General features: G+C 38.3%; 1 protein-coding gene across 1 annotated transcript in view; it reads left to right on the top strand.

Annotated features, from left to right (window-relative positions):
• The window catches only part of LOC121734964 (parapinopsin-like), a 46,755-nt gene that overhangs the window by 15,727 nt on the left and 6,077 nt on the right, over positions 1-24,951 (top strand). The window contains exons 2-3 of the mRNA XM_042125625.1: positions 6,900-7,059; positions 16,756-16,951. Coding sequence (XP_041981559.1) covers positions 6,900-7,059; positions 16,756-16,951 — 356 coding nt within the window. The remainder of the gene's footprint in view (positions 1-6,899; positions 7,060-16,755; positions 16,952-24,951) is intronic.

Here is a 24,951-nt window from a genome sequence, read left to right as displayed (position 1 = left end):
GTTATGTTCGTTTTCTTATGTTCAACGATTACTCCGCCGTTTGTTAACCGATTTTCAAAATTTTTCTTTTGGTATATAGGGTACCATCCCGATTTGGTATTATATGCACAAAAGTGGTGATTTGATGAAGGATGCAATAGTAATCGAGGGAACTCCTCAAAATTTATATGGAAACATGTGGTGACAATAGGGAGCTAAGGAAGGCCAAAAGACGCTCTTGGGCAAGAATCTGTGAGGAAGTGAATAACACCTCGCAAACCTCCAGACTATATAAAGTCATATCTAAGGCCCCTAGCTCTCATCCCAGCACTCTGAAAAGGCCAGATGGTACTTATACTAAAACGGCGGAAGAAACGCTAAGATTACTAGCCGAGGTCCACTTCCCCAACAATATCCATCTCGAAAATCACGAAGCCTTCTCTCATACGATTATTAAAACGAGACCATCAGTTGACGATTGGAGAAGAGTTTCCGTGATCTTTAAGCCTGACCGAGTCACTTGGGCAATTGACAGTTTCAAGCCTTACAAGACCAGCGGCGAGGATAATATATTTCCGACCCTCCTACAACAGGGCATGGACATTATACTTCCTATGCTACTGAAAATCTTCAGAGCAAGTTTTGCGTGGGGCTACATCCCATTGGCATGGACAAAGGTAAGGGTGTCCTACATACCCAAAAGTGGGGACAGAGACAAAGCTCTACCAAAGTCATACAGACCAATTAGCCTCACTTCTTCATGCTTAAAACAATGGAGAAGGTGGTCAACGTACACATAGGGGACACCTATCTCACTAAAATGCCGCTGCATGAAAGACAATATGCCTACCAAAAAGGCAAATCTACCGAGACGGCCCTAATGGACTTGGTAGATCGGATTGATAGAGCAATTGAAGATAAAGAGATTGCGTTATGTGTCTTCCTCGATATTGAAGGCGCATTCGACAACACTTCAACCAGGTCTATCACAAATGGCCTGGCTTTAAAGAATATAGATCCAACAACTAGGAAATGGATCAAAGCTACGCTCGACAATAGGGTAGCCTCATCGACTATTATGGACCTGACACTCAAAATCAGGTTGACACAAGGTTGCCCACAGGGAGGTATGCTGTCACCCCTGGAATGGTCCCTGGTAGTGGATGAGCTACTAAGGGAACTGAACCTCATGGGTTACTACGCTCAAGAGTATGATGACGACCTGGCGATTATGGTGGTGGGAAAATGCGCATCGGTGGTCGCTGGGTTAATGCAGTCAGCACTAAGAGTCGTCGAGGATTGGTGCCAAATAGTCAAGCTAACAGTAAACGCTGATAAGACGGTCTTGATACCTTTCACCAAAAAGAGGAAGTTGGAGGGACTAAGACCCCCAACACTCTTCGGAAAAACTATTAAGTTTGCGGGTGATGTCAAATATCTAGAAGTAATCCTAGACAAAGGACTCACTTGGAATAAGCACATCGAGTATATTACGAAAAAGGCTAGATGGGCCTGGAGTTTAACCCCATTTAGAGCTGACAAGCTTCCAACAGGTTCCTGTTGGAAGCTGATCCTGATCGTGAGGATTGTGATTGCAAGGATGGAAGATGTCTGTAACTCTACAAGAAACTAAAAATGTTTTATTAAGTTTTGTCCCTAAAAAATTGTTGCCGTGGGATACTGTGGGTGTGCGGCGGTGAAAAGTTTATAACATAATATAATAATAATAATAATTATGGACGTTTCACACCACGTCAGTCTGGCCACGGGTAGTACCGGAAGGACTTGTGTTACTGGTACCAGACATCGGAAATATCTATCTATCTATATCATACATGCATTTTAATACACATCGATGACCCAGGAACATTGAAAACTTTGATGTTCCGTCGTCGGGATTCGAACCCGCGACCCCCGGCTTGCGCTACCAACGCGCCACCAACTGAGCCACAGAGGTTGTATAACAAATATGAAATAACAATGTGTGGGGTTAGCTGATTACAGTAAGTATGCTGGATGGGAATTTTGTGTGTTGTTATTACAATGTTGACATCTGAGTGAGCCATAAGACTCATAGCACACTAATTTGCTTTTAGGGTTCCGTATCAACTACTTTTTACTTACATTAAGAGGATACACCAGGGCCGAGAGAAATTGAAAATATTAAATAGGTATTTGAAAATGTATTGCTGTCTCACCAATCTCAAGTCTCCCACCACAGAGCGCGATAGAAGTAATCCTAGACAAAGGACTCACTTGGAATAAGCACATCGAGTATATTACGAAAAAGGCTAGATGGGCCTGGAGTTTAACCCCATTTAGAGCTGACAAGCTTCCAACAGGTTCCTGTTGGAAGCTTGTCAGCTCTAAATGGGGTATTCGGCCGAAGGCAATGCTATGGCTATATACAGCCGTAGTGAGACCGATTACCACATATGGCTGCGCAGTGTGGCATAAAAAGGCTGAACAAGTAAACTGTAATAAAAGACTAAACAGCGTACAGAGACTGGCATGTCTAATAATCACGGGTGCACTCTCGTCAACATCCACCGCTTCCCTTGAGGCCCTGATTAACTTAACTCCGCTTCCTCTGCTTGTTCAGATAGAGGCCAAAAAGGTGGCTCTCAGGGCCAGGACCCGCCGTCCTGAACGAATTGGGTCTCCACCCCATTTCGACAGATGGAACAGTCTCTCAGTGAATCACCTATCATGGCCATGCCATCAGATGCCATGATCAAGGTGTATAGCTTCTCGAAGCAGTACCAGGTTTTTATACCTTCCAGGGAGGACTGGGAAAGAAAAATCCCAATCGATGTCCGCCCTAGCGACATAGTTTGGTTCACGGATGGATCAAGGAAAGACAACCGTGCGGGAGCCGGATTCTACGGAGGCAGGCCACCAAAATACGCCTGTTTGGGGGAGTTTGCGACCGTGTTTCAGGCTGAAGTCTTCGCTATCCTCGGTTGTTCACTAGATAGCCTGGAGGATGGCCCTAGTTAATAAAAAAGTTTTTATCTTCTCCGATAGTCTTAAGTCTTAAGGCGAGGATAAACCCCAATTTGTTATTCCGTGACTCCCGGTTTACCTAGTTCCAATATAATAACGAAGTGTTAAAAAATGTGAGATATAAAGCACAATATTCAAAATACCTTAAACCAAAAACATTTTAATAAAACGTAATACTTTGGCTGTAATTAATTTACAAACTTACCTCCGAAAAAACTCTATTTCATCGAAATATAAGTATTAACTAGGATAATTGTACATTTTATTTGAATAAATTGTTAGTAAATCTATATTAAAAATTCTTTAACCGAACAATTTTGTTTCTTAATATTTATTTCCAAAGATATTTAAAAAAAAACATGAAAAATAGAGAAGATCCGCCCGAGAACCTATAGTTTTATGCTAAGCTAAAATGAATCTTATTGTGATGCGTATACGCTTGGTCTTTGGTTGTGTGCAAGGTTATCGTTTTTGATTGAGATTAATCCCCGCCTTAAGTTAAGAAGTCTAAGCTGCACTTAAAGCACTGACTGCCGCAGAAGTCTCGTCCAAATTAGTTCTGGAATGCGTTGATACGTTAAACATGCTAGGAAGGAACAACAACATCCGCCTAGTATGGGTCCCGCGCCACAGCAACGTCCCCGGCAATGAAACCGCTGACGAACTGGCTAGGCTTGGGGCCGAGAGTCCCATATATAGTCCAGAACCAGTCTGTGGTATAACTCCCAGTACCACAAAGCAAGTGCTCAAGGAATGGGGTCATAGACTATGCAGGAAGCAATGGGATGAGACCCCTGGCCTTGAACACTCCAAGGCACTAATTCCCGACTTCAACAAGAAACAATCAGAATTAGTGCTCACCTTGGGTAGGAACCAATTAAGAATCCTTACCAGAAGCCTAACTGGGCACTGCAAGCTCAACAAACACCTAAACAGAATGGGTATTTGTAGCATAACGACTTGCAGATTCTGTGAGGAGGAGGATGAAACACCTATTCACCTTCTCCTCGACTGCCCTGCTCTACTACAGAGCAGGAACAGGCACCTTGGTCGCCACGAATACTCGTCCACAGAGGAAATTCGTGGCACCAACCCCAACCATATCGTTCAATTTAAGAGCAGTATTGGGTTGGGGTTGATACTCTAGTGCGAAGGAGTCACAATATATCCTCATGGGTCGCAGTGACGTCAGGGCTACAGCGACCTGCCTTCTTTTAAAAAAAAAAAAAAGTGGTGACTTCGGTTTCGTGAGAAGTATTCTAAGCATATGCTACCAACAAGTAAGATTTTGCACCGAGGTATACCGTGGTTCGGAAGGTGCTGAGAGAACTCCTGATTCTTTATAGATACAAGTTTGGGAGTTTCGGCGTTGTTTTAAGAACGGAAATCATATGCTACTATGCAAATTACATTTATCATCATCATCATCATCATCACTACCATATTTTTATACCATACATCATCCCATGGTTATGACTTATGAGCCTATAATGACCCTGTCATTGGTACTTTTCGTAGTCTTTTAGATCGAGACTCGAGTTTGTCAAGCGATAATTGAAAAAAATCTATACTTAAGAGGATACACCAGGGGCGAGAGAAATTGAAAATAGGTATTTGAAAATGTCTGCTGTCTCACCAATCTCAAGTCTCCCACCGCAGAGCGCGATAGAGACAACACGACAAAAGTTCTAATAAAAGAACAGAAAATCTTCAATTCGTTGTCCGCTGATTCCTTCTCCAAAACTTAACCGATTTAAGTACTTTTTTCATTAAGAATTAAAGCAAGGCTTGAGATGTGATCCTATGTTTTATTTTTTTTGTATATTTTAGCCAGTTTTGTTTTCTGGGTGTTTGAACACAGGGGAAAATCTTGCCATTTTTTTGGGTTTTTGGACGTTCTTATCTTTTTTAATTATAAAATTATGAAAAAAAAAAAACATAGGGACATGCTAATAGTGGCCGTAGATATTCAGGAAAAAAATCATAACTCTACCGGCATTATCCAGGGAGGAAACAGGGGACAGCGTTTGTATGGAAAAACGGCGGTGTGGACTCTTCTTAATATTATAAACCTGAAGAGTATGTTTGCTTGAACGCACTTATCTCAGGAAGTACTGGTCCGATTTAGCAACTTATTTCAGTGTTAGATAGCTAATTTATCGAGTAAGACTATAGGCTATATATTATCACGCTAAGACTAATGCGACCGAAGAAACTCAGGAAAATGTGGGAAAACGTGGGAAGCATTAGAAATTACGAAGTACTGGAGCAATTTTTATGGCAATATTTGGCACAGATATAGAGTAGACCAAGTGAAGGGAGTAGGGACATATGAGCTATTTTTTATGGGAAAATGTACGGTTTCCGTAAAATTCGAGAAAAGTTAGGTAGTGCCCTTGTACACTTCGCTTAGCTTATCTTAGCGAGGGCACTACCGTGCCCCCAGAATAACCTATGTCAGAGATGGTGAACCTTTTCGTACCACCGTGCCCTCTCTCTGAAGAATTCATAAACGTGTCATTCAGTATGTTTTTGTAGTGCTTATTTCAAAATTTACCTTATTTAGTGCTTACTATGCAGAGGTATATAACCTTCATTGTTGGTAAAATAATTATTCCGATACTAGTTTTGTGACCAGTAGCGTGCTCCAAATTTTAAGTCATATGCCATTCGGGGGACGCGTGCCATTGCTTTGCCATGGCCCATGATACAAGATTTAAAAATAGATTTTCACGTCTACGGCGCGGCGTAGCGGCGGCTACGCCATGTGCTACGAAACGTAGAAACGATAAAAAAGTAAAACCATAATATTTTAGCCTTTTTTACAAAAGAACGTTACTAAAAATACATTGAGATGTCTTAATATATTAAAAATCCGATAAGAAGTTATAATCAACTCTAGACATTTTTTTTGCTTTATTATATCCTCCGTTGAAGTTATTTATAATGCGTTTTTGCCACAAATTAAGAGGAATATTTTTAACACCTCCATCGTGTATCGCAGATACAATAGATTTTCAATTGTTATGCGGCAGCCGGCTGCCGCTTGGGGCTTGATGGGTTAAATAATGCCTTGTCTCCATTGATATATATTTATTAAGTACTACGTACTAGTAGTAGTAATTATATTATTATCTCAATGTTTATCTCCTTCTCTTTCATTCGCCATCATCTTCCCGTCATCTTATACTAATAGCGTTTTCGGCATCTAGAACTGCCCCGAGGCGGGAGAGCCATGCTTGGGCCGAATGGGCCGGCTCGACCGGAGAAATACCACGTTCTCACAGAAAACCGGAGTGAAACAGCGCTTGCGCTGTGTTTCGCCGAGTGAGTGAGTTTACCGGAGGCCCAATCCCCTACCCTATTTCCTTCCCTACCCTCCCCTATTCCCTTCCCTACCCTCCCCTATTTCCTTCCCTTCCCTAAACTCCCAGCTATTACCCTATTCCCTCTTAAAAGGCCGGCAACGCACCTGCAGCTCTTCTGATGCTGCTAGTGTCCATGGGCGACGGAAGTTGCTTTCCATCAGGTGACCCGTTTGCTCGTTTGCCCCCTTATTTCTTAAAAAAAAGGCAGGAGCAAAGTAGCCGAAGTTTAAATTACTACGTAAACTACGTGTTACTAGTAGTGCTTAGTGGATCACCGGTTTTGTTCGACTATTTCCTTATCTATTCGGCCTACCCTGCCTGCCCTGCCCCGGAACAGTTCTAGGTGCCGATAACGCTAAAATAACGTTATTTCTCCGCCGCCCGCGTACCACTTAACGTTAAATCAAAACGCTCAAAATAGGAGACATTTTGAGCGTTTTGATCGTTTTAACATCAAGTGGAACGCGGGATTTGTATCAAATGGTAATCCGCCATTTTATGTAAACTGTCACCATCTTGTTTTTACTGTCCGCCATCTTGTTGCAGCTGTGGACGCCGCTCAACGTAATCCTGTTCAACCTGGTCTGCTCGGACTTCTCGGTGTCGGTGCTGGGCAACCCACTGACGCTCATCTCGGCATTATTCCACCGATGGGTCTTCGGCAGAACCATGTGCGTGCTGTACGGGTTCTTCATGGCTTTGTTAGGTAAGTGGAATAGGTAGATAATAACTTGCATTCCGGTTTCGGTGACGGTGACTGAAACCAGGCCAGTTACGCAGGAGCAATTTTATAGTACCCAAGTGTGTGCGCAGCACACAAGAGCACTCTCTATTCTTTTACTCTCATAACCCAGTGCACTACAGCACAGAATACATATTAGTTTAACAAACTGCAGTGGGATGGAAGACCGACACGACTGGCAAGAGATCAGGCGCAAGACCAAAACCACTAGACCGCGGAGGCGATTAGAGGTAAATGACAGAATGCTTGGTCATATTGCATTCGCCACCTTCAACAGCAAAGTTAGATGTCAAATAATGTATGGGATTTGTTAAGTGCTAAGTGTCAACTGTCAGGGCGCTTGCAAATGCATTTTTGATACCTAACTTTACTATGAAAACTAGCGAAGTATGTTAAATAAGACGGAGCTTTCTGCATGACCCCTAATGCTTTGTCTATTTGTCTCTTATGCCGGCTCTCGACATAGGCGAACGCGTTGGCCAACGCGTCTGCAGACGCGTTGGCCCAATGTGTAGAACGGGCGTTCGCGCGTTGGCCGTAGGTATTTAGACGTTGGCCAACGCGCGAACGCCCGTTCTACACATTGGGCCAACGCGTCTGCAGACGCGTTGGCCAACGCGTTCGCCTATATCAAGAGCCGGCATTAGAATATACAAAGTGGTTTACATTTAATATTACTATGGACGTATGGAAGTAAATGTGACAATATGTCAGTGTTTGTTATCTCTTCACATTTAAGCCGCAGAACCGATTTCGATAAAATTTTGTATGAAGATACTTTATGTTACTCCCATCAAAGGAAATAATATTATGATATATATTTTAATCCTGGAAAACGTACACGTACATTACGCGAAAGACTAAATTCGGTGCAGCAAAGTTGCGAGTATAACATAGTCCATGTAAATTGGCATGGGACCGTAACATCCCTCAGGAAAATCTGATAAAATATGTCATAACATTAGTTAGGGTCAGCGTAACTTTAACCTGGATAATTAAATATTTAACGTAAGGTTAACTAACCTTTTCCCTGCGGGCCACAGGTTGAGTGTAGCTGGTCTAGAATCTACATAAAATTATAATATCGCATGAAAAGAAGGAATATAAAATGTTGCGGTTTGATTTTCTTTTGTATTTATTCAAGGATTTTGAATACATAATCAAATGCAGCTTAGCAATTTGTATTATCTTGGCTTGGTAAATAAACGTCGTCATGCTAAAACTCCCAAGGATTTATGTAAATAAATTACATTTAGTAAATTAAAAATAGTTTGAAAAAAATCTGAAAAATAACAGACCGTTCGCCTTATAAGAATTTCTCTAAGACGCTCGTAACGTATAATTTATTATTATGTTAAGTTACGTCAATTTTCTTTGAGTCCATAGACCATGGTATATATCCATATTATGTAACGTTGCTTTTATTCCTTAGGTATTAGCGACTGTTACGTATTTTACTTTAAAAGATCTAATCACAAAGAAATCGGAAAACGACTTTGTTCTATAATGTGATACAACACGTATCTTGTAATAATATTATTATAAAGGAGTGTATGCGTACCTTATAAGTTATATAGATTTTACTGTGAAAGTAGCAGCGCTGAAAGAGCAATTTTTTTATTGTTTGGGCAAGCGGGCAATAAATTTGCCCATGCAAATGTAAAAAAGATACTCTTTCAGCACTACTACTTTCACAGTGAGGTCAGGGGTCTCACAGGCAATCTAAATTTTTATCACTTAGTTTTGTTACACTCTCTCAAGTATACTTTAGTTTGTAAATTATTGACAGAGTGGAAGTTGGGTAGAGATGGAATCACAGAAATAAATCAAGATAAAAGGGCGACGCGCGTGCGTTGCTAAGGAATCGATCGTGTCAATTTTTGCTTTGCATTTAGTTAAAACAAATAACTTATCCGTGGAAAGAAATACCTCCTTTTGAGCGATTCACTTTCGTACTTTTGTTTTTACAATTAGACACTACACAATGAGGCATTTTTGCACAACCGCTCCGGTGTAATCAAGTCGAGACGTGCGCGCTGACTAATAGAACGTTTAACAAATCTTGCTCACTTGTGCAAGATTGAAACACGCGTATTCCACCCGCTTAACCGTTCTATCTTGATTTATTTCTGTGGATGGAATGGACGGATAAGGGCGTTTGTGCACTACACGGAATTTTACCATCCGGCGCGGCGCGGCACCCCGATTTCCTACCTTATTTATATATGGCAAACGTAAAAGTTATGAACGCCGGGACGGTAAAATTCCGTGTAGAGCACAAACGCCCTTAGTAAGGAATCTAAGCCATAATAATTAGGTACTCCATCTTGCCTCACTGCGCTGCCTCAAAGCGACAGATTATTGGTTCTTGAATAAAATCTCATTTGCAAACAAAATTCAAAACAGATGTGCGAGATTTATCTTCGTTTGTGCTGTCTGTCCCAAGGGTCGTTATGGTTTATTAGCATTACGACACGTGTAAATGCGAAATTTGTAACATAATATTAACAAAACCCGACGCGTACATTTTTGCGATTTTAGGTCGTATGTCCTGGGCACATAGACTTTCATTTTAAAGTTGGATATTAAAAAATAAGGAGTGCCTCCGCTGCCGGCGCCGGCTGCCAAAAATATCAGTTATGGGAACCGGCGGTAGTAAATTTTATATTTTTTATAGCAAAATAGATTAAGGAAATGGTTATTCTACTTAAAATCTCCCGTGGGTAAATAAATATCCTATTTGTATATTGGTTTCATGTACCGTGGCCATAAAATGTGGCCTAAATTCACTTTTAACGACCTTTGCTTTTGTACGAAGCAGACGAGCCTTACCTAACCGCTACTAGTGGCCAGTGGCTCATATAGTAGTATCCAGTCTGTCAATCTGTCACCTCTTCACATCCAAACCGATGAATCCATTTTGCTGCGTATGAAGATACTTTGAGTCCTGGGAAAGGACATAGGATACTTAAATTATCCCGGAAATTTTATAAAATACGCTTCGTCTTTCATAGGTAGGTATATCTTTTTTAAATAATAATAACATGTTTGGAACATTAAAAAAAGAAAAAAGTCAATGCGTAGAAATAAAAATATTTGAACTTCAACATTAAAGTGACAAACGATTAAGTATTTAAAATTCTGGCACACAACAGCTTCTGTATACGTAGGCCTATTTTTTTAATAAACTTTAACTTAATCTTTTTGTAGGTAGGTAGTAACTATTAAGGCCATCCCGGATCCCCCGAGCAAACGACCTTGACTATACATTTGACGCGTTGAAGAGATCGCACTCTCTCTCTTTTTACTCATCTTAGTTCAAAATGGATCTAAAAAAATTCAAACGGGGAATATGTATTTAATAAAATTGTCTATCTGTTTTCGTGTGTTTCAAATAAACTTAATTTGTAAATATAATATAACTAAGGAGCTGCTGAAAGTATGCTTCAATTTTAATAAATTGGTATTACTTTGGAAGCTAATATCATGGGTATAATAAAGAAAAATAGAAAATTAATAACGGGGAAAGGAATGTTGATATACTGACGATTATTGCTGTTTTTTATTATAACTTTGTGAGTTATTTATGAGTAAAGTTAATACGGTAAATTACAGCATCTCCGTATTGTCCGTAGTAATATCGGCCTTATAGGTATTTGAATTTGAGCCAAGTTTACAATCCTTTGTAAGATACAAATTTTATTTTGTAACCAACAGGCAACAAATAAAAAAGTTATAGGTAAACTAATAAAACATAACGGACAGCGTTGCGAAAGCCAATTAAAACTCGGAAACTGATAGCTGCAGCCAACCACCTTCGCTAACAAAAACTATTTGCTGAATGCATCCAACAAATCGATAGATCATTTGTTCAGAGAAAAATGAAAACCTATAATATTATGTTAACCTATATTCTTATAGTTAGCATTTTTTTTTTGGCACATTAATTTTCCTCTTTTAACTCGACTGGCACATAATATATACAACTGTTCTTGTTGCCATTTAAAGGCATTTAGTCCACCTTTATACTTTATGTCTATAAAGTTTTTTTACATAAATAAATAAAACCTAGATGTTGATATAATCTACTAAACACTACATGACGGCTGCAACTCCGTAGCGCCATCTCGATGCCTACATACAGCAAAATCGGTTAAGCGGTTTGGGCGTGAAGAGGTAACAGACAGATATATAGACGGATAGACAGACAGACAGACGGACAGACAGACGGGCAGACAGATAGACAGACGGACAGACAGACAGACGGACAGATAGATAGACAGACAGACAGACAGACAGACAGACGGACAGACGGACAGACGGTCGGACAGACAGACACACTTTTTTTTTGTATAATATTAATATGGAAGTAGGAATAAGGTTTGTTTATAAGCATTCCTGTAAGTGAAGCAACAAAGGAAGATTTCAAGATTATTTACTTTATGTTAGGTTACACAAGTTGCGATGGGGCATAGGGCATACCGCACGACGGTAAATAAGTATAGTCTCTAGTCACGGTATTAGTTTATGATTTTACAAATAAAAACTTATGCAGTAACCGTACCATTGATATATTATTTTAATGTAAAGATAATTATATTTAGATCATTTAAAAACCAAGTTTATAAGTCTGTCGATAACAATAATGTCGTCTGCGACGATAATGATCAAAATTCTTTCATAATATCTCCGATGCCAATAAAAGTGTTATTTTAAATTTGAATAAAGACATTCTGTTTAAAATATGCGAAGCGACATGATAGAAATAATAAGCTTTCACTTGAAATTGAATCTTCAGGGCCATTGAGCGTCTGCTGGTAGATGAAGGTTCTAATTGAGAATAGAGGTCGAAGTTAGGATATAATTTATTTAAATTGATTGCGGTAGACAGGCAGGTATAAAATAAATAATTAAGTGTATAAGTGCCGAAATCAGAGACGTACATTAATTATTTAAATCTTATATCTTTAAACGAGCAATTCTTGTATATATATAATTGGAATCTCGGAATCGGCTCCAACGATTTTCATGAAATTTAGTATATATAGGGGGTTTTGGGGGCGATAAATCGATCTAGCTAGGAATCATTTTTAGAAAATGTAATTTTATTCGTGTTTTATCGAATACCGAGCAAAGCTCGGTCAAATAGCTATTGTAATTAAAGGAAGATTTTGACATAAGCCCCATACATTATCTGTCAAACTTTTCATTAAATTAAAGTTTAATCATCATCAAATGAGTGTGGCACTTACTTCCGCACTCAGAGTGGAAGATTAATTAGTTAAATGTAATTAATTTAAAATGTTGACATTAAAGCCCCATACATTGTCTGTCAAACTCTTCATTAAATTTAAGGTTAATCATAATTAAATGTTGCTGAGTACGACGGTAAGTTACTTTTAGTTGACTAGATACTCTTTAAGGTTTTTTACGTATAGATTTATTGTTATCAAAAGCTTGTAATGATACCAAAATGGCACATAACAAAACAATAAATTAATATCTTTAGTAAACCATAAAGTTAATATACCTAGCGGAATAGAGTAACAATCTCGAGCTGTCAAAAGAAACCGAAATTGATTTACGTCTGTGTGTAAAAATATGTGTACGTATAGGTACACTTACACAAGAATGATTGAACATGACTTGTATGAGATTAAATTATTATTAATTAATATTACATTTATAAACAAACTTTTGTCTACGATTATCGCAAGTTTATTATTAAACAAAGCTCTATGAATAATTTATGAAAGTGCGAGTTAGACTTCTACTATAACTAGGGTGTGTACTAGCAGAGAAGTTGATTCATAGCCAGATGGCCGACCCACGTAATTTGGTTGCGTTATGTCAAACAAAGCCGACAAGCAATAGTACAAAAAGTACATGATATATCATACAAAAAGTAAACTCAAATTACAGCCTAATATCACTTTTTCCGTGGGGCTTGAATTATGACTATACTAGCTGTCTCCTTACCAATATAATAAATCTGAAAACAGGTAAACAGACAGACAACGTTATTTATGTCAATCTTGAATTATGAGCGCCGATTCTGTAAAGAAGCGATATAAAAAAACGTGTTGGCTAAGCCTTATGGGGGTTGTCTTGTCGTTTTCGTTTTGTTATAGAATCGCCGATCAAATGTATGGAACTGACATAAGCGTTCGTTACGTATGACGTTGACGTTCGACTCGTCTTATGTCAATTCCATACATTTTAATCAGTTAATCTATAACGGCGAAAACGAAAAGATCTTGGCTAACCCCCATCGATGTCTTCGGCCCATTATCGCAAGTGTGATACAGCCCTAAACATCAAAAAGCCGTGAGAATCAGCCAGTTTATCCCCACCATTAATTTTAAAATAGCAACTTCGTCCGAGCCCGTGAATCTTTTAACGAAATTACGAAGTTGGGGAACATTTTGCTGAAGTTTGAGCTTTTACTTCATTTTGTTAATTAGTTGTTTACAGTTTATATAAAGTTATAAACATGTTTTATATAACATAAAACATGTGTACATCTGGTATTTTATACCTTTCAGTAAAAAGGTTTCAATTATGAAACAAAAGTTTGCAGACTGCTTAATAATTTAAGAAAAGCTGCTGGACTCATTTCAATAAAATATAGTTGGAGTAAATATTCATACTAATATTATAAATATGAAAGTGTGTATGTCTGTAACCTCTTCACACCCAAATCACTGAATCGATTTGCTGTTTGGTATGGGGATACTTTGAGTCCCGGGAAAGGACATATTAGGATACTTTTTATCCCGGAAAAATGTACGGTTCCCGCGCGATAAACGAGTTTTGGCACAACGGAGTTACGGGCTCTTGTAGTTATAAAAAAAATATTTTTTTATTTAAGGCTATATTAAAAATCGTTACGTACAGCTTACGCAGAAGAAGATGAGTTTAATACCTACATAAAGTTAATATGTAGGTATTAAACTCATCTTAATGTGTCGTTTTAAGTATATAATAATAATATGTATGTTAGTCTGTAAGGTATATATATATATATATATATATATATATATATATATATATATATATATATATATATATATTTCAGGCATCTAGGCCCATAATACCTTACAGACTAACATACATATTATTATTATATGTATGTTAGTCTGTAAGGTATATATATATATATATATATATATATATATATATATATATATATATATATATATAGTATAGTAATAATTCAAGCCCCACGGAAAAAGTGATATCAGGCATTAATTTGAGTTTACTTTTTGTATAATATATCATGTACTTTTTATACTATTGCTTGTCGGCTTTGTTTGACATAACGCAACCAAATTACGTGAGTCGGCCATCTGGCTATGAATCAACTGCTCTGCTAGTACACACCCTAGAAGTCTAACTCGCACTTTCATTAATTATTCATAGAGCTTTGTTTAATAATAAACTTGCGATAATCGTAGACAAAAGTTTGTTTATAAATGTAATATTAATTAATGCCCATATTTTGTTGTCTCCAGAGCCCTTCTTTTGACAATTAATTCTTGGGACAATCTTAAATTTCAAGTCCTCTGGGACCTGACAAGTAGACAGTTTAGGGTGAAGGCACATTGTTACGTTGCGTTGCGATGTCGCTGCCGCGTTGCTGCGACGTTTTAAGGCCCCGCTTACAGGCTTAGCCATGATGAACAATCATGATTACCGAGCTGTATGTTCAGTAAGACAATAATTATTGACGTATACACCTCTTTCTACATGTAGAAAAAACGATTACATACTTAATATACATTACGACATCGGGGAAGGAAATCGTATGGTTATGTGACACTCCCCAGCTAAGCGCCGGCACAGTATTACAATATTTACCCTGCAGTCACAGTTACAGTAGTGAAAGGCCTCTGATGTCCCGCGATGCCGCCACCGGTGAAGGTATTACACAAATCACATACAATGCGATGAAATTTTATTTTACCCTAAAAAGCCTTTTTACACCCCTATTTTCACAGTAGCCGCGTAAAAAATGCGGTTGGGAAATTCACCTATATATTTTCAGAGGAGTCCACACCGCCCTTTTTTCCATACAAACGTTGTCCCCTGTTTCCTCCCTGGATAATGCTAGTAGAGTTATAATTTTATTCCTGAATATCTACGGCCACGAATACAATGTCCCTATGTTTTCTTTTATTCATAATTTAATTATTAAATAAGATATGAACGTTCAAAAACCCAAAAAAATGGCCAGATTTTCCGCTATGTTCAAACATCCAGAAAACAGATTTGGCTAGATTTTACAAAAAAAAACATAGGAACACAGCTTAAGCCTTTCTTTAATCTTTAATGAAAAAGTACTTAAATCGGTCAAGTTTTGGAGAAGGAATCATGGGACAACGAATCGTTGATTTTCTGCAGTTGTCTCTATCGCGTTCTGCGGTATAGGCTTGAGGTAAGGGAGACAGAGATAGATATTACGCGTACTTTTTTTTTCATTTCTCTAGCCCCTGGTGTATCCTCTAAATAATTTGTACCGCAACGCACTAGAGCAATGTGACACGAGCCTAAGGTTGTAGTCGATCGGCCATTTTAGGTTCACTTGACATAATAAGTGATTAAAATGCAAGTCATAACTTGAAATTTAAAATAAATCATTTTGTTTAAGTTGTTCTTATTATTATTATTCATTTACCCAACCAGCACAAAATTCAAGGCACTAAAACTGAAACAAGAACTTGGGCGCTAATTAGCCTCTTGTGTTAATCTGAGCTCTAGATAAAATCGAAAACACTGAAACACATGGCAGCCATTTTAATACTCTACTTTTATTTGACGTTGTTTAATATTATCCTCTTTACTTTTATTTAATCGTTCCATTTTCAAACTTGTTTTGTATTATGTTATTCAGTGTGTGGTTTACACAGACAGAATAACATGGTGTACTTTATATTATGTTCATTAGATTTTACACATTATAAATCACGTCACGGCAAAATATAAAGCCCCACTACGTGGTAGACTAGCGGAGCTACGTGGTATGAAACAGCCCTTTAGCCAAGACCTTTTCCTTATAGTTTATTTATACAGGGTGTAACAAAAATAAGTGATAATACTTTAGGGTGTGTACGTGTTCCTTGTAGAGAGTTCACTGTGAAAGTAGCAGCGCTGAAAGACCAAATTTTTTTTTCACTTTTGTATGGGGAAACTCGTGACACTCGGGCCCTTGCCCATAAAAAAGTGAAAAAAAATCGTCTTTCAGCGCTGCTACTTTCACAGTGAACTCTCTACAAGGAACACGTACACACCCTAAAGTATTATCACTTATTTTTGTTACACACTGTAGAATCGCCGATCAAAATGTATGGAATTGACATAAGCGTTCGATAGTTATGACGTTGACATTCGACTCGTGTAATGTCAATTCCATACATTTTGAACGGCGATTCTACAAAGAAGCGATAAAGAAGACGTCTTAAAGGCTAACAGTTCTATGTAAAGTGTTGCGTTGCTTCTCATCAGTGTATTGTCGCCTGTGCGGTCTCGCTCTTATTGTGCCATCACCTTTTTATGTCGTCATGGCTGTTTTATATCGTCATTATCACTTCCAGGTATAACCTCCATCACAACGCTTACGGTGACAATGCCTTCATCACTCATACTCTTCATCATTTCCAGGTATAACCTCCATCACAACGCTCACGGTGATCTCCTTCGAGCGGTACCTGATGGTGACTCGGCCGCTGTCAGCGCGTCACCTCACCGGCCGTGGTGCGGCGTGTGCGGTGCTGTTCATCTGGTGCTACTCGCTGGCGCTGACCACGCCGCCGCTGCTGGGCTGGGGGAACTACGTCAATGAGGCTGCTAATATCAGGTATCTATAATATCTATAATAATATCTATCGGCGGTAGTAGAAAATATCAGACTCTGTGGGTTAGAATGTTCTTCATACATAGAGGTATGTACTCGTAAAAGGAGAGCAAGTTCGAGTCGGAATAAAAAGTTTTCAATATTTTTTGATCATGATTATGGCACTTGGGGACTAACGCGGTATAGAATTTTAGCAACTATGCAATTATAATTCGCATACGTCTAGTCTATTCGCATGTACACCGTGTCGAAGTCTGCCAACGCGGTACTGACCTCGGAGGGGTGGTGTTAGGTTTTTCTCGTTTGCATACTACACACAACGCTAGTAATAAATTGTGATTAATGTCAATATTAGTATTGTACCTTTACCAAATATAACGTCATTAATATTATTTGAGAAAGGAGTTAGACCTAGAGGCTTGCGACCAGAATATATTGTGTGAAGCAACCCTAAAGTGTCGTTATGGGATGAACTTGTATGATTGAGATGTTGGCCAACCCACATAACTCTACAATTTGTTTTTGCAATCATTAATGTAAGCCTGCTTAATGTAACATTATTTATTAATATTGTATTGTATGTGTACTAACTATAGATTCAATGATAATGTTATTTTGTATTTATGGTATAAGTTTCAATTAAGGGGGCGACTAACCCTAAAGTGTCAATTTTAAAATTCATTTTTATACTTGAAAATAAGCCCCGAATTGTTTCATTTTCTAAAATTAGATACTACATTATATTTCCGAGAATTCGATCTGAGCAAAAACACGATATCTTAAAATTTTCTTGATAGAAAAAAATCACAAAGATGCATCTAATTTTCACCAATTTTTCATTTATTGCCTTAACCGTGCATTGAACTAAGTTAATATTTTAACACATTGTATAAAATTCTATCATTGAGAGATCGACCTAGCGGATTTTTAAAATGTTGTATATTTATCGAGTTATTGAGAAAAAACTAATATGGCAATGAATCCGCGTCGTTCTTTTTCACCTGGCATATGAAAAACGGCCGTGAGTGTGAAGTGAAAAGGACGATGTTTGATTTTTGGGGTTAGTCGCCCTCTTAAGTTTATTTAAGAATTATTTAAGTGAGACTTTAGAGCAGTGCAGGGGCGTAGTATGCCGCCGTATATGTCGTATCAATTATACGGGGCCCCCGGGCTTCAGCAAAAATTAATAAAATCTTTCCATGTCGTGAAAGTAAAAAAGGCAACCTTCCCTTAGGGCCCCAAAACAAACTTTTATACGACCCGATCCAAGGCACGGTACGCTTTTGGGTGAGACTAGAGAGTATTTATTTCGACGAAGTTTTTATACGCGGGAATTTGTTCATCAAAATAAAAATAACAGACAGACACAGAGTTTGCAAAATAAAGTAAGTAGGTTAAACACAACAAGATAAATTTTATCATCGTCATCATCATATCAGCCTATATTCGTCCACTGCTGGACATAGGCCTCTCTCAATGAACACCAAGATGACCTTCTCCTGCTACTCGCATCCAACATGGACCCGCAACTGAACGGAGATCGTCGTCCCACCTAGTTGGAGGTCGCTGGTCGACTTACACCCCGATTTATCAGCCTAGGTCTCCTTCCAGAGTAAGTTCACTCCAGCGTCCGTCTGGTCTTCGAGCTACGTGACCAGCCCAGTTCCACTTCAGCGTACTGATTTTCTGCACTATGTCGGTTACTTCAGTTCTTTGACGAATTGTTTCATTTCGAAGCTTATCCGCCAAAGAGACTCCGAGCATAGCGCGCTCCATAGCACGCTAAGCAACTAGAAACTTACGAGCTAGCCCTGCTGTAAAAGGCCAGGTTTTCGCCCCGATAAAGATAAGATTTATGTGCTTGAAAATCCCATGTATTTGTCGTTCCAATTAATATTTGTAGCCAATTATTACCATTCACAATCCAGAAGTCTTTCCGTAAAAACAATAGACACTACATCCCTCAAATTTTCAAAGCATTTTATTTGCAAAAAACCTTACACAAAAGGATCAATAACTGACAATAAATCAAGAAGGGACCCTGGAGCCAGCAGCGTGTGGGACAATCCCTTACGCGCTGGACAACATCACTAATGGTTGACGACAATTCCATTACAGATAAACCATTAACCAGTCAAGCCTTAAGACCCTGTATAAGGCCGATTGATAAGATCGGAGTGGTCGCAGGCCAATCTAACTAATTGTGCACAAGGGAAAGAAGAAAACCGGGTCCTATATCACTCAAAAGAGATTAGGTATGGGGTTGTCGTGGCATGTTTAGGCAAAAATATCAGCCCAAAATGGGACATCAGTTCTTTACAGGGTCGTTTTAAAATCGGCGTCAAAAATTAAATTGTTATAAGATCTCCACTAATATTATTAATGCAAAAGTCTGTCTGTCACCTCTTCACGCCCAAACCGCTGAACCGATTTTACTGAAATTCGGTATGGAGATTTTTTTTATGAATTAAGGGAGCATACGAGCAAAGCGCAAACGGGTCACCTGATGGAAAGCAAAAGCCCATGGACACGCAGTATCAGAAGAGCTGCAGGTGCGTTGCCGGCCTTTTAAGAGGGAATAGGGTAATATAGTAGGGTAGGGATGGGAAGGGAAGGGAATGGGGTAGGGGATTGGGCCTCCGGTAAACTCACTCACTCGGCGAATCACAGCGCAAGCGTTGTTTTACGCCGGTTTTCTGTGACAACGTGGTATTTCTCCGGTCGAGCCGGCCCATTCGTGCCGAAGCATGGCTCTCCTACGTCTAGAGATACTTCCCGGTTCGCTATGTAGACATAGAGTCCCGGGAATGGACATAGGATACTCTTTCTCCCGGAAAATTGTACGGTTCCCGTGCGATAAACGATTTTTGGCGCTACAAAGTTGTGGGCGTCATCTAGTATAAGAAATGATAATTAAACAAGTGACAGACAGACAGAAACACGGACAGTTACTTAACGACCCAACCACAATAGACATAACGACCAGTAGTTCGACTGCAAAGAAACGGACAGGTTTCAATATCTGTCAAATTCGTCGGGTTTCGCTAGGATTATGAACGGAATGTGCCTCGCGCTGGCTGATATAATTTATTTTTAAATATTTAAAATAAAGATTTCAAAATTGGATTCTGACAATTTTAATCGCATCTGCCAAAACACAAACAACAATACGACCAAAGAGGAACACGTCCATCGAATATGTCTTATTTTTAAATTCGTAGGTAACAAGTTAACAACCCTAGTAACGATTTTCGTCATAATACGTCAAATTTAAAAATTTCAACATCAGTTCTACGTCGGCATACTCTATCATTCTGTCTACTCTGACCCAACGATATACAGTGTGTAACAAAACTAAGAGATAATACTTTAGGGTGTGTACGTGTTCCTTGTAGAGAGTTCACTGTGAAAGTAGCAGCTCTGAAAGACGAAAAAATTTTTTCACTTTTGCATGGGCAAGGGCCCGAGCGTCACGAGTTTCCCCATACAAAAGTGAAAAAAAATGTTGGTCTTTCAGAGCTGCTACTTTCACAGTTTAACTCTCTACAAGGAACACGTACACATCCTAAAGTATTATCACTTATTTTTGTTACAATGTATAATTAAAAACATTTTGTGAGTATTTTTTTAAACGTCATATTAAATAGTAAACTTTCCTCACTGAAAGGTTTTTACTGCTTATATAAAACCGCTGCCTGTCGAGAACAAAACACTGAATGGAATTAAAAAATATGCACTTTAAAGCTTAACTTTATAAATGGGTTCTTGAAAGCGAAAATTTTACACCTAGTACCACAGAATAGATAATAGTACAAGTACGAGTACTAGACGAGGTCGATGAACTGAGCTACAGAAGGTTTAAAAATATGTAATAAACGAGAATTTTATTAATATTCCTAAATTGGATTGAATACATAGACTCTTCAAATAAGTTTTTAATCTCCTTAATTAAGTAACATAGGCAACGTGACGCAATATAAAAATACATTTTATGTTTTTAGAGTTTTTAAGAATTATCTTCTTTTTGATATCTTTTAATTCTGTGTTTTTTAACCTGTGGGTCACAAACAAAACCTGTTGTAAACGTAAGGATATACTTATTGATAAACATACAAACATAATAAATACATACATACAAAATCGACCAAGTGCGAGTTGGACTCACCCATGAAGGCCCCTTTTTAACCCTTTGGGTACGGAACCCTAAAAAAGATACATACAGCCGAACGTATTACCTCCTCCTTTTTGGAAGTAGGTCAATAACCGCTTTTAAATCTACGGCCTACTTTATTATTTTATTACAAACTAGCTTTCCGCCCGCGGCTCCGCCCGCGTGTATATCGGTTATATCGCGCAAATGAAACGTACTTATTTTCGTGAGGGATACTCACACACCACGTACTGGCGCCATTGTAGTACATGCTATGTATCAGAGATGCACTGTATGTGAAAAATGATTTTCCCTGTTTTCCTGCTTTTCTGTTGAAATATTTTCTGTTTTTTTTTTTCTATAAACGTCATGGAGCCCGAGACCTTTCCAACAAATGCAAATCCGTGGAAATCGATTCGTGCGTTCTGGAGTTATAGCGTCAGGAAGGAAAACCCGACTGCTTTTTATATATTAGATTGTTGAAGTTTCGTGAAATTAAATTTGGAAAAAAACTGTATCATTATAATGGAACATAGAATACGTTTGGATTTATTTTTATCCCACTCAAATATAATTTAACCGACTTCCATGAAAGAGGTCCCTTGGATTATAAAGGACGAAGCCCCGGGCGACTTATGAACTTTCTCACACTACACAAGTAAAAATATTTCGATAAGTAAATCTTTTTTTGTGAAAAATCCTCGCAAAAGTTGGTAGCCGCGAGCCTTTTTATAACTTAGCACAAAAGAAAGGATACAGGGTCGGTCCAATTTGGCGGTGGGTGTCTGAGAACGTTTGGGTCGTTTTGGCACTTCACTCTATAAACCCATGCATAATTCTGTAACACAATAGAAGTCAAAGTTCCATTTTATCTGGTTGACCTTTTGACAAATACACAATCCCACAAACAATCGGATAAGTTTTACTAACAGCCGCACTCGAAAACGTTTAATACTTCTTGTAATAATGTGTGATAACTGACAACACTTTGTGTTTAAGTCCACACCGCCTTTTTTCCATACAAACGTTGTCCCCTGTTTCCTCCCTGGATAATGTCGGTAGAGTTATGATTTTTTTCCTGAATATCTATGGCCACTATTAGCTGTGTCCCTATGTTTCCTTTTTTTTCATAATTTTATTATTAAAAAAGATAGGAACGTCCAAAAACCCAAAAAAATGGCTAGATTTTCCTCTGTGTTCAAACACCCAGAAAACAAAACTGGCTAAAATATTTAAAAAAAAATAAAACATAGGAACACAGCTTAAGCCTTGCCTTATTCTTAATGAAAAAGTACTTAAATCGGTTAAGTTTTGGAGAAGGAATCAGCGGACAACGAATCGAAGATTTTCTGTTCTTTTATTAGAACTTTTGTCGTGTTGTCTCTATCGCGCTCTGCGGTGAGAGACTTGAGATTGGTGAGACAGCAATACATTTTCAAATACCTATTTTCAATTTCTCTCGCCCCTGGTGTATCCTCTTAAGTCCACTGTAGGAGAGTACACTGAAAGTAGTCAGCACTGAAAGAGTATTTTTTAATGATTTGTTAACGCGTTTTACCATACAAAATTAAAAAACCGGCCAAGTGCGTGTCGGTCCACGCGCAATCTAGATTGCCAGAAACAACCGTTTGGCTGGTAGAAGGGGGGGGGGGGGGGGGGGGGGGGACACTGGACTCCAACGATTTTTTCCACTTTAAAACTCACAATTTTATACAAAAATAAATTATATCATCCTGGAGCGCGAGGCACATTCCGTTCATAATCCTAGTGAAACCCGACGAATTTGACAGATATTGAAACCTGTCCGTTTCTTTGCAGCCGAACTACTGGTAGTTATGTCTATTGTGGTAGGTCCGTCCGTAATCTAATTTATTTCTTTGATAGTACCATTTTTTCGGCATCATTAATATGTGTATTGATGCCAAATTACAGCTTCATAGGGCCTATAGTCTCTGAGAAAAACCGCGGACAGACAGACAGACAGACAGACAGACAGACGGACAGACGGACGGACAGATCGAAACTATAAGGGTTCCTTGTTGACTCCCTAAAGTATTATCATTTAGTTTTGGTACACCCATTAAGAGATACTTACATAAAAATACCTACTTATAAAAATAACTGTTTTTAAAAACTTCTACTATTTAAAAAAATTGAACTATGATGGCCATCATTTGTGATGATGATGATGTATTTGAATGGTTAGAGACGACAGAGAGAGTTGAATTAATAGGGAGCACTTAATTTATGAGTAGAACTTGAGGGAAGTTCGAAACTTCGACGGCCGACGACGAACTTGCCCGACTTTATGGATTTAAGACGTACAACGACAGTTTATTAAGAAACCTATTTATGAGTTATTGACCCGGTTAACGTTGTTTTGCTATGTATACATTTTGATATTGTTATGTTATGATATGATTATTTTCCTCTTGAATCAATATAGCTATTATAAACAAAATCCGTTGTGTAGTTCAAACTTCAAATCGCCGAGACAGTAGAAAGCGAATCTGTTTTATATGTATTTAAATATAATAAAGTAACGAAACTATAGTACCCCGATGACAGATTAAATGTTAAAAAATTAATCTGTCATCTGTCATCTTTTTACGTGAGAGAGCCATGCTTCGGCACGAATGGGCCGGCTCGACCGGAGAAATACCACGTTCTTACAGAAAACCGGCGTGAAACAGCGCTTGCGCTGTGTTTCGCCGAGTGAGTGAGTTTACCGGAGGCCCAATCCCCTACCCTATTCCCTTCCCTACCCTATCTTCTCCTATTCCCTTCCCTTCTCCCCTATTACCCTTTTCCCTCTTAAAAGGCCGGCAACGCACCTGCAGCTCTTCTGATGTTTCGAGTGTCCATGGGCGACGGAAGTTGCTTTCCATCAGGTGACCCGTTTGCTCGTTTGCCCCCTTATTTCATAAAAAAAAACTAACATGAATGCGGCTTCGTTCTTAGTTCGATCCAATCTTATCAATATTTCAAAATATTTAAAATAAAATATGCCTTTGTGGTGAGAGTACCGACGAATCTTCTTTCGACCTTTGAGGCGCCGGAGTTCTGGCCGATGGATGTGGTCTACCGGAGGTTCCGGGGGAGACTCCCGAATAAAGCGTAGCCGTCAACACGTGTAAAAGTGTAGTTTTTAAGTGTATAATAATAATATGTATGTTAGTCATTAAGGTATATTATATTTTATTATGAATATGTATGTTAGTCTGTAAGGTATTTGTATTCTAGATGCCTGAAATAAATGGTAAAATAAAAATAAAAAATATGTCATAAAAAACATAGTCCTGTAATTATTGATACCAATAACAAAGTTATTTCTAAATATGTTTTCAAAACAACCAAAGAATTCCCAATTTACAACACAAAAGGTAACAAACAGCTTAAAATTGAGCCAGTTATTGTTTTTTCATTAATGAATATTTGTGGAACATCATGATTTTGAATGGCCGCGGTTTTTGGACCCAATTTGCTTGATGATATCATAATAAGGGTACGGCCTGGGATCACGGAAATGGGATTTCGGTTAATTTATACGTTTTTACAATAAAATAATCCGTCGCGCCGTATTAAGTATATTATAATAAAAATTATAAAAAATAGCAACGGGACCAAATTAAAAGCATTATGTTTTACTTTTGAAATCAAAAATTAAAAGCATTATGTTTTACTTTTAAAATCAAAAAAAAATCGCTTTGGGAAATCCAGTCATTTATGCATAAGAAAACAGTAGAAATAAGTTTTTGATTCTTAAGTCTTATCTTAAAAAAAAGTGTTCAAACTTTTTTATTAAGACCAACTCAAAGCACTTATGTTAGATAATATAAATACGATACTTTAT

This window comes from Aricia agestis, chromosome 16 (assembly GCF_905147365.1).
Source record: "Aricia agestis chromosome 16, ilAriAges1.1, whole genome shotgun sequence".
In the NCBI taxonomy this organism is placed as follows: Eukaryota; Metazoa; Arthropoda; class Insecta; order Lepidoptera; family Lycaenidae; genus Aricia; species Aricia agestis.
The sequence above is the reverse complement of the archived record's forward strand: the minus strand, read 5'-3'. Positions and strand labels throughout refer to the sequence as shown.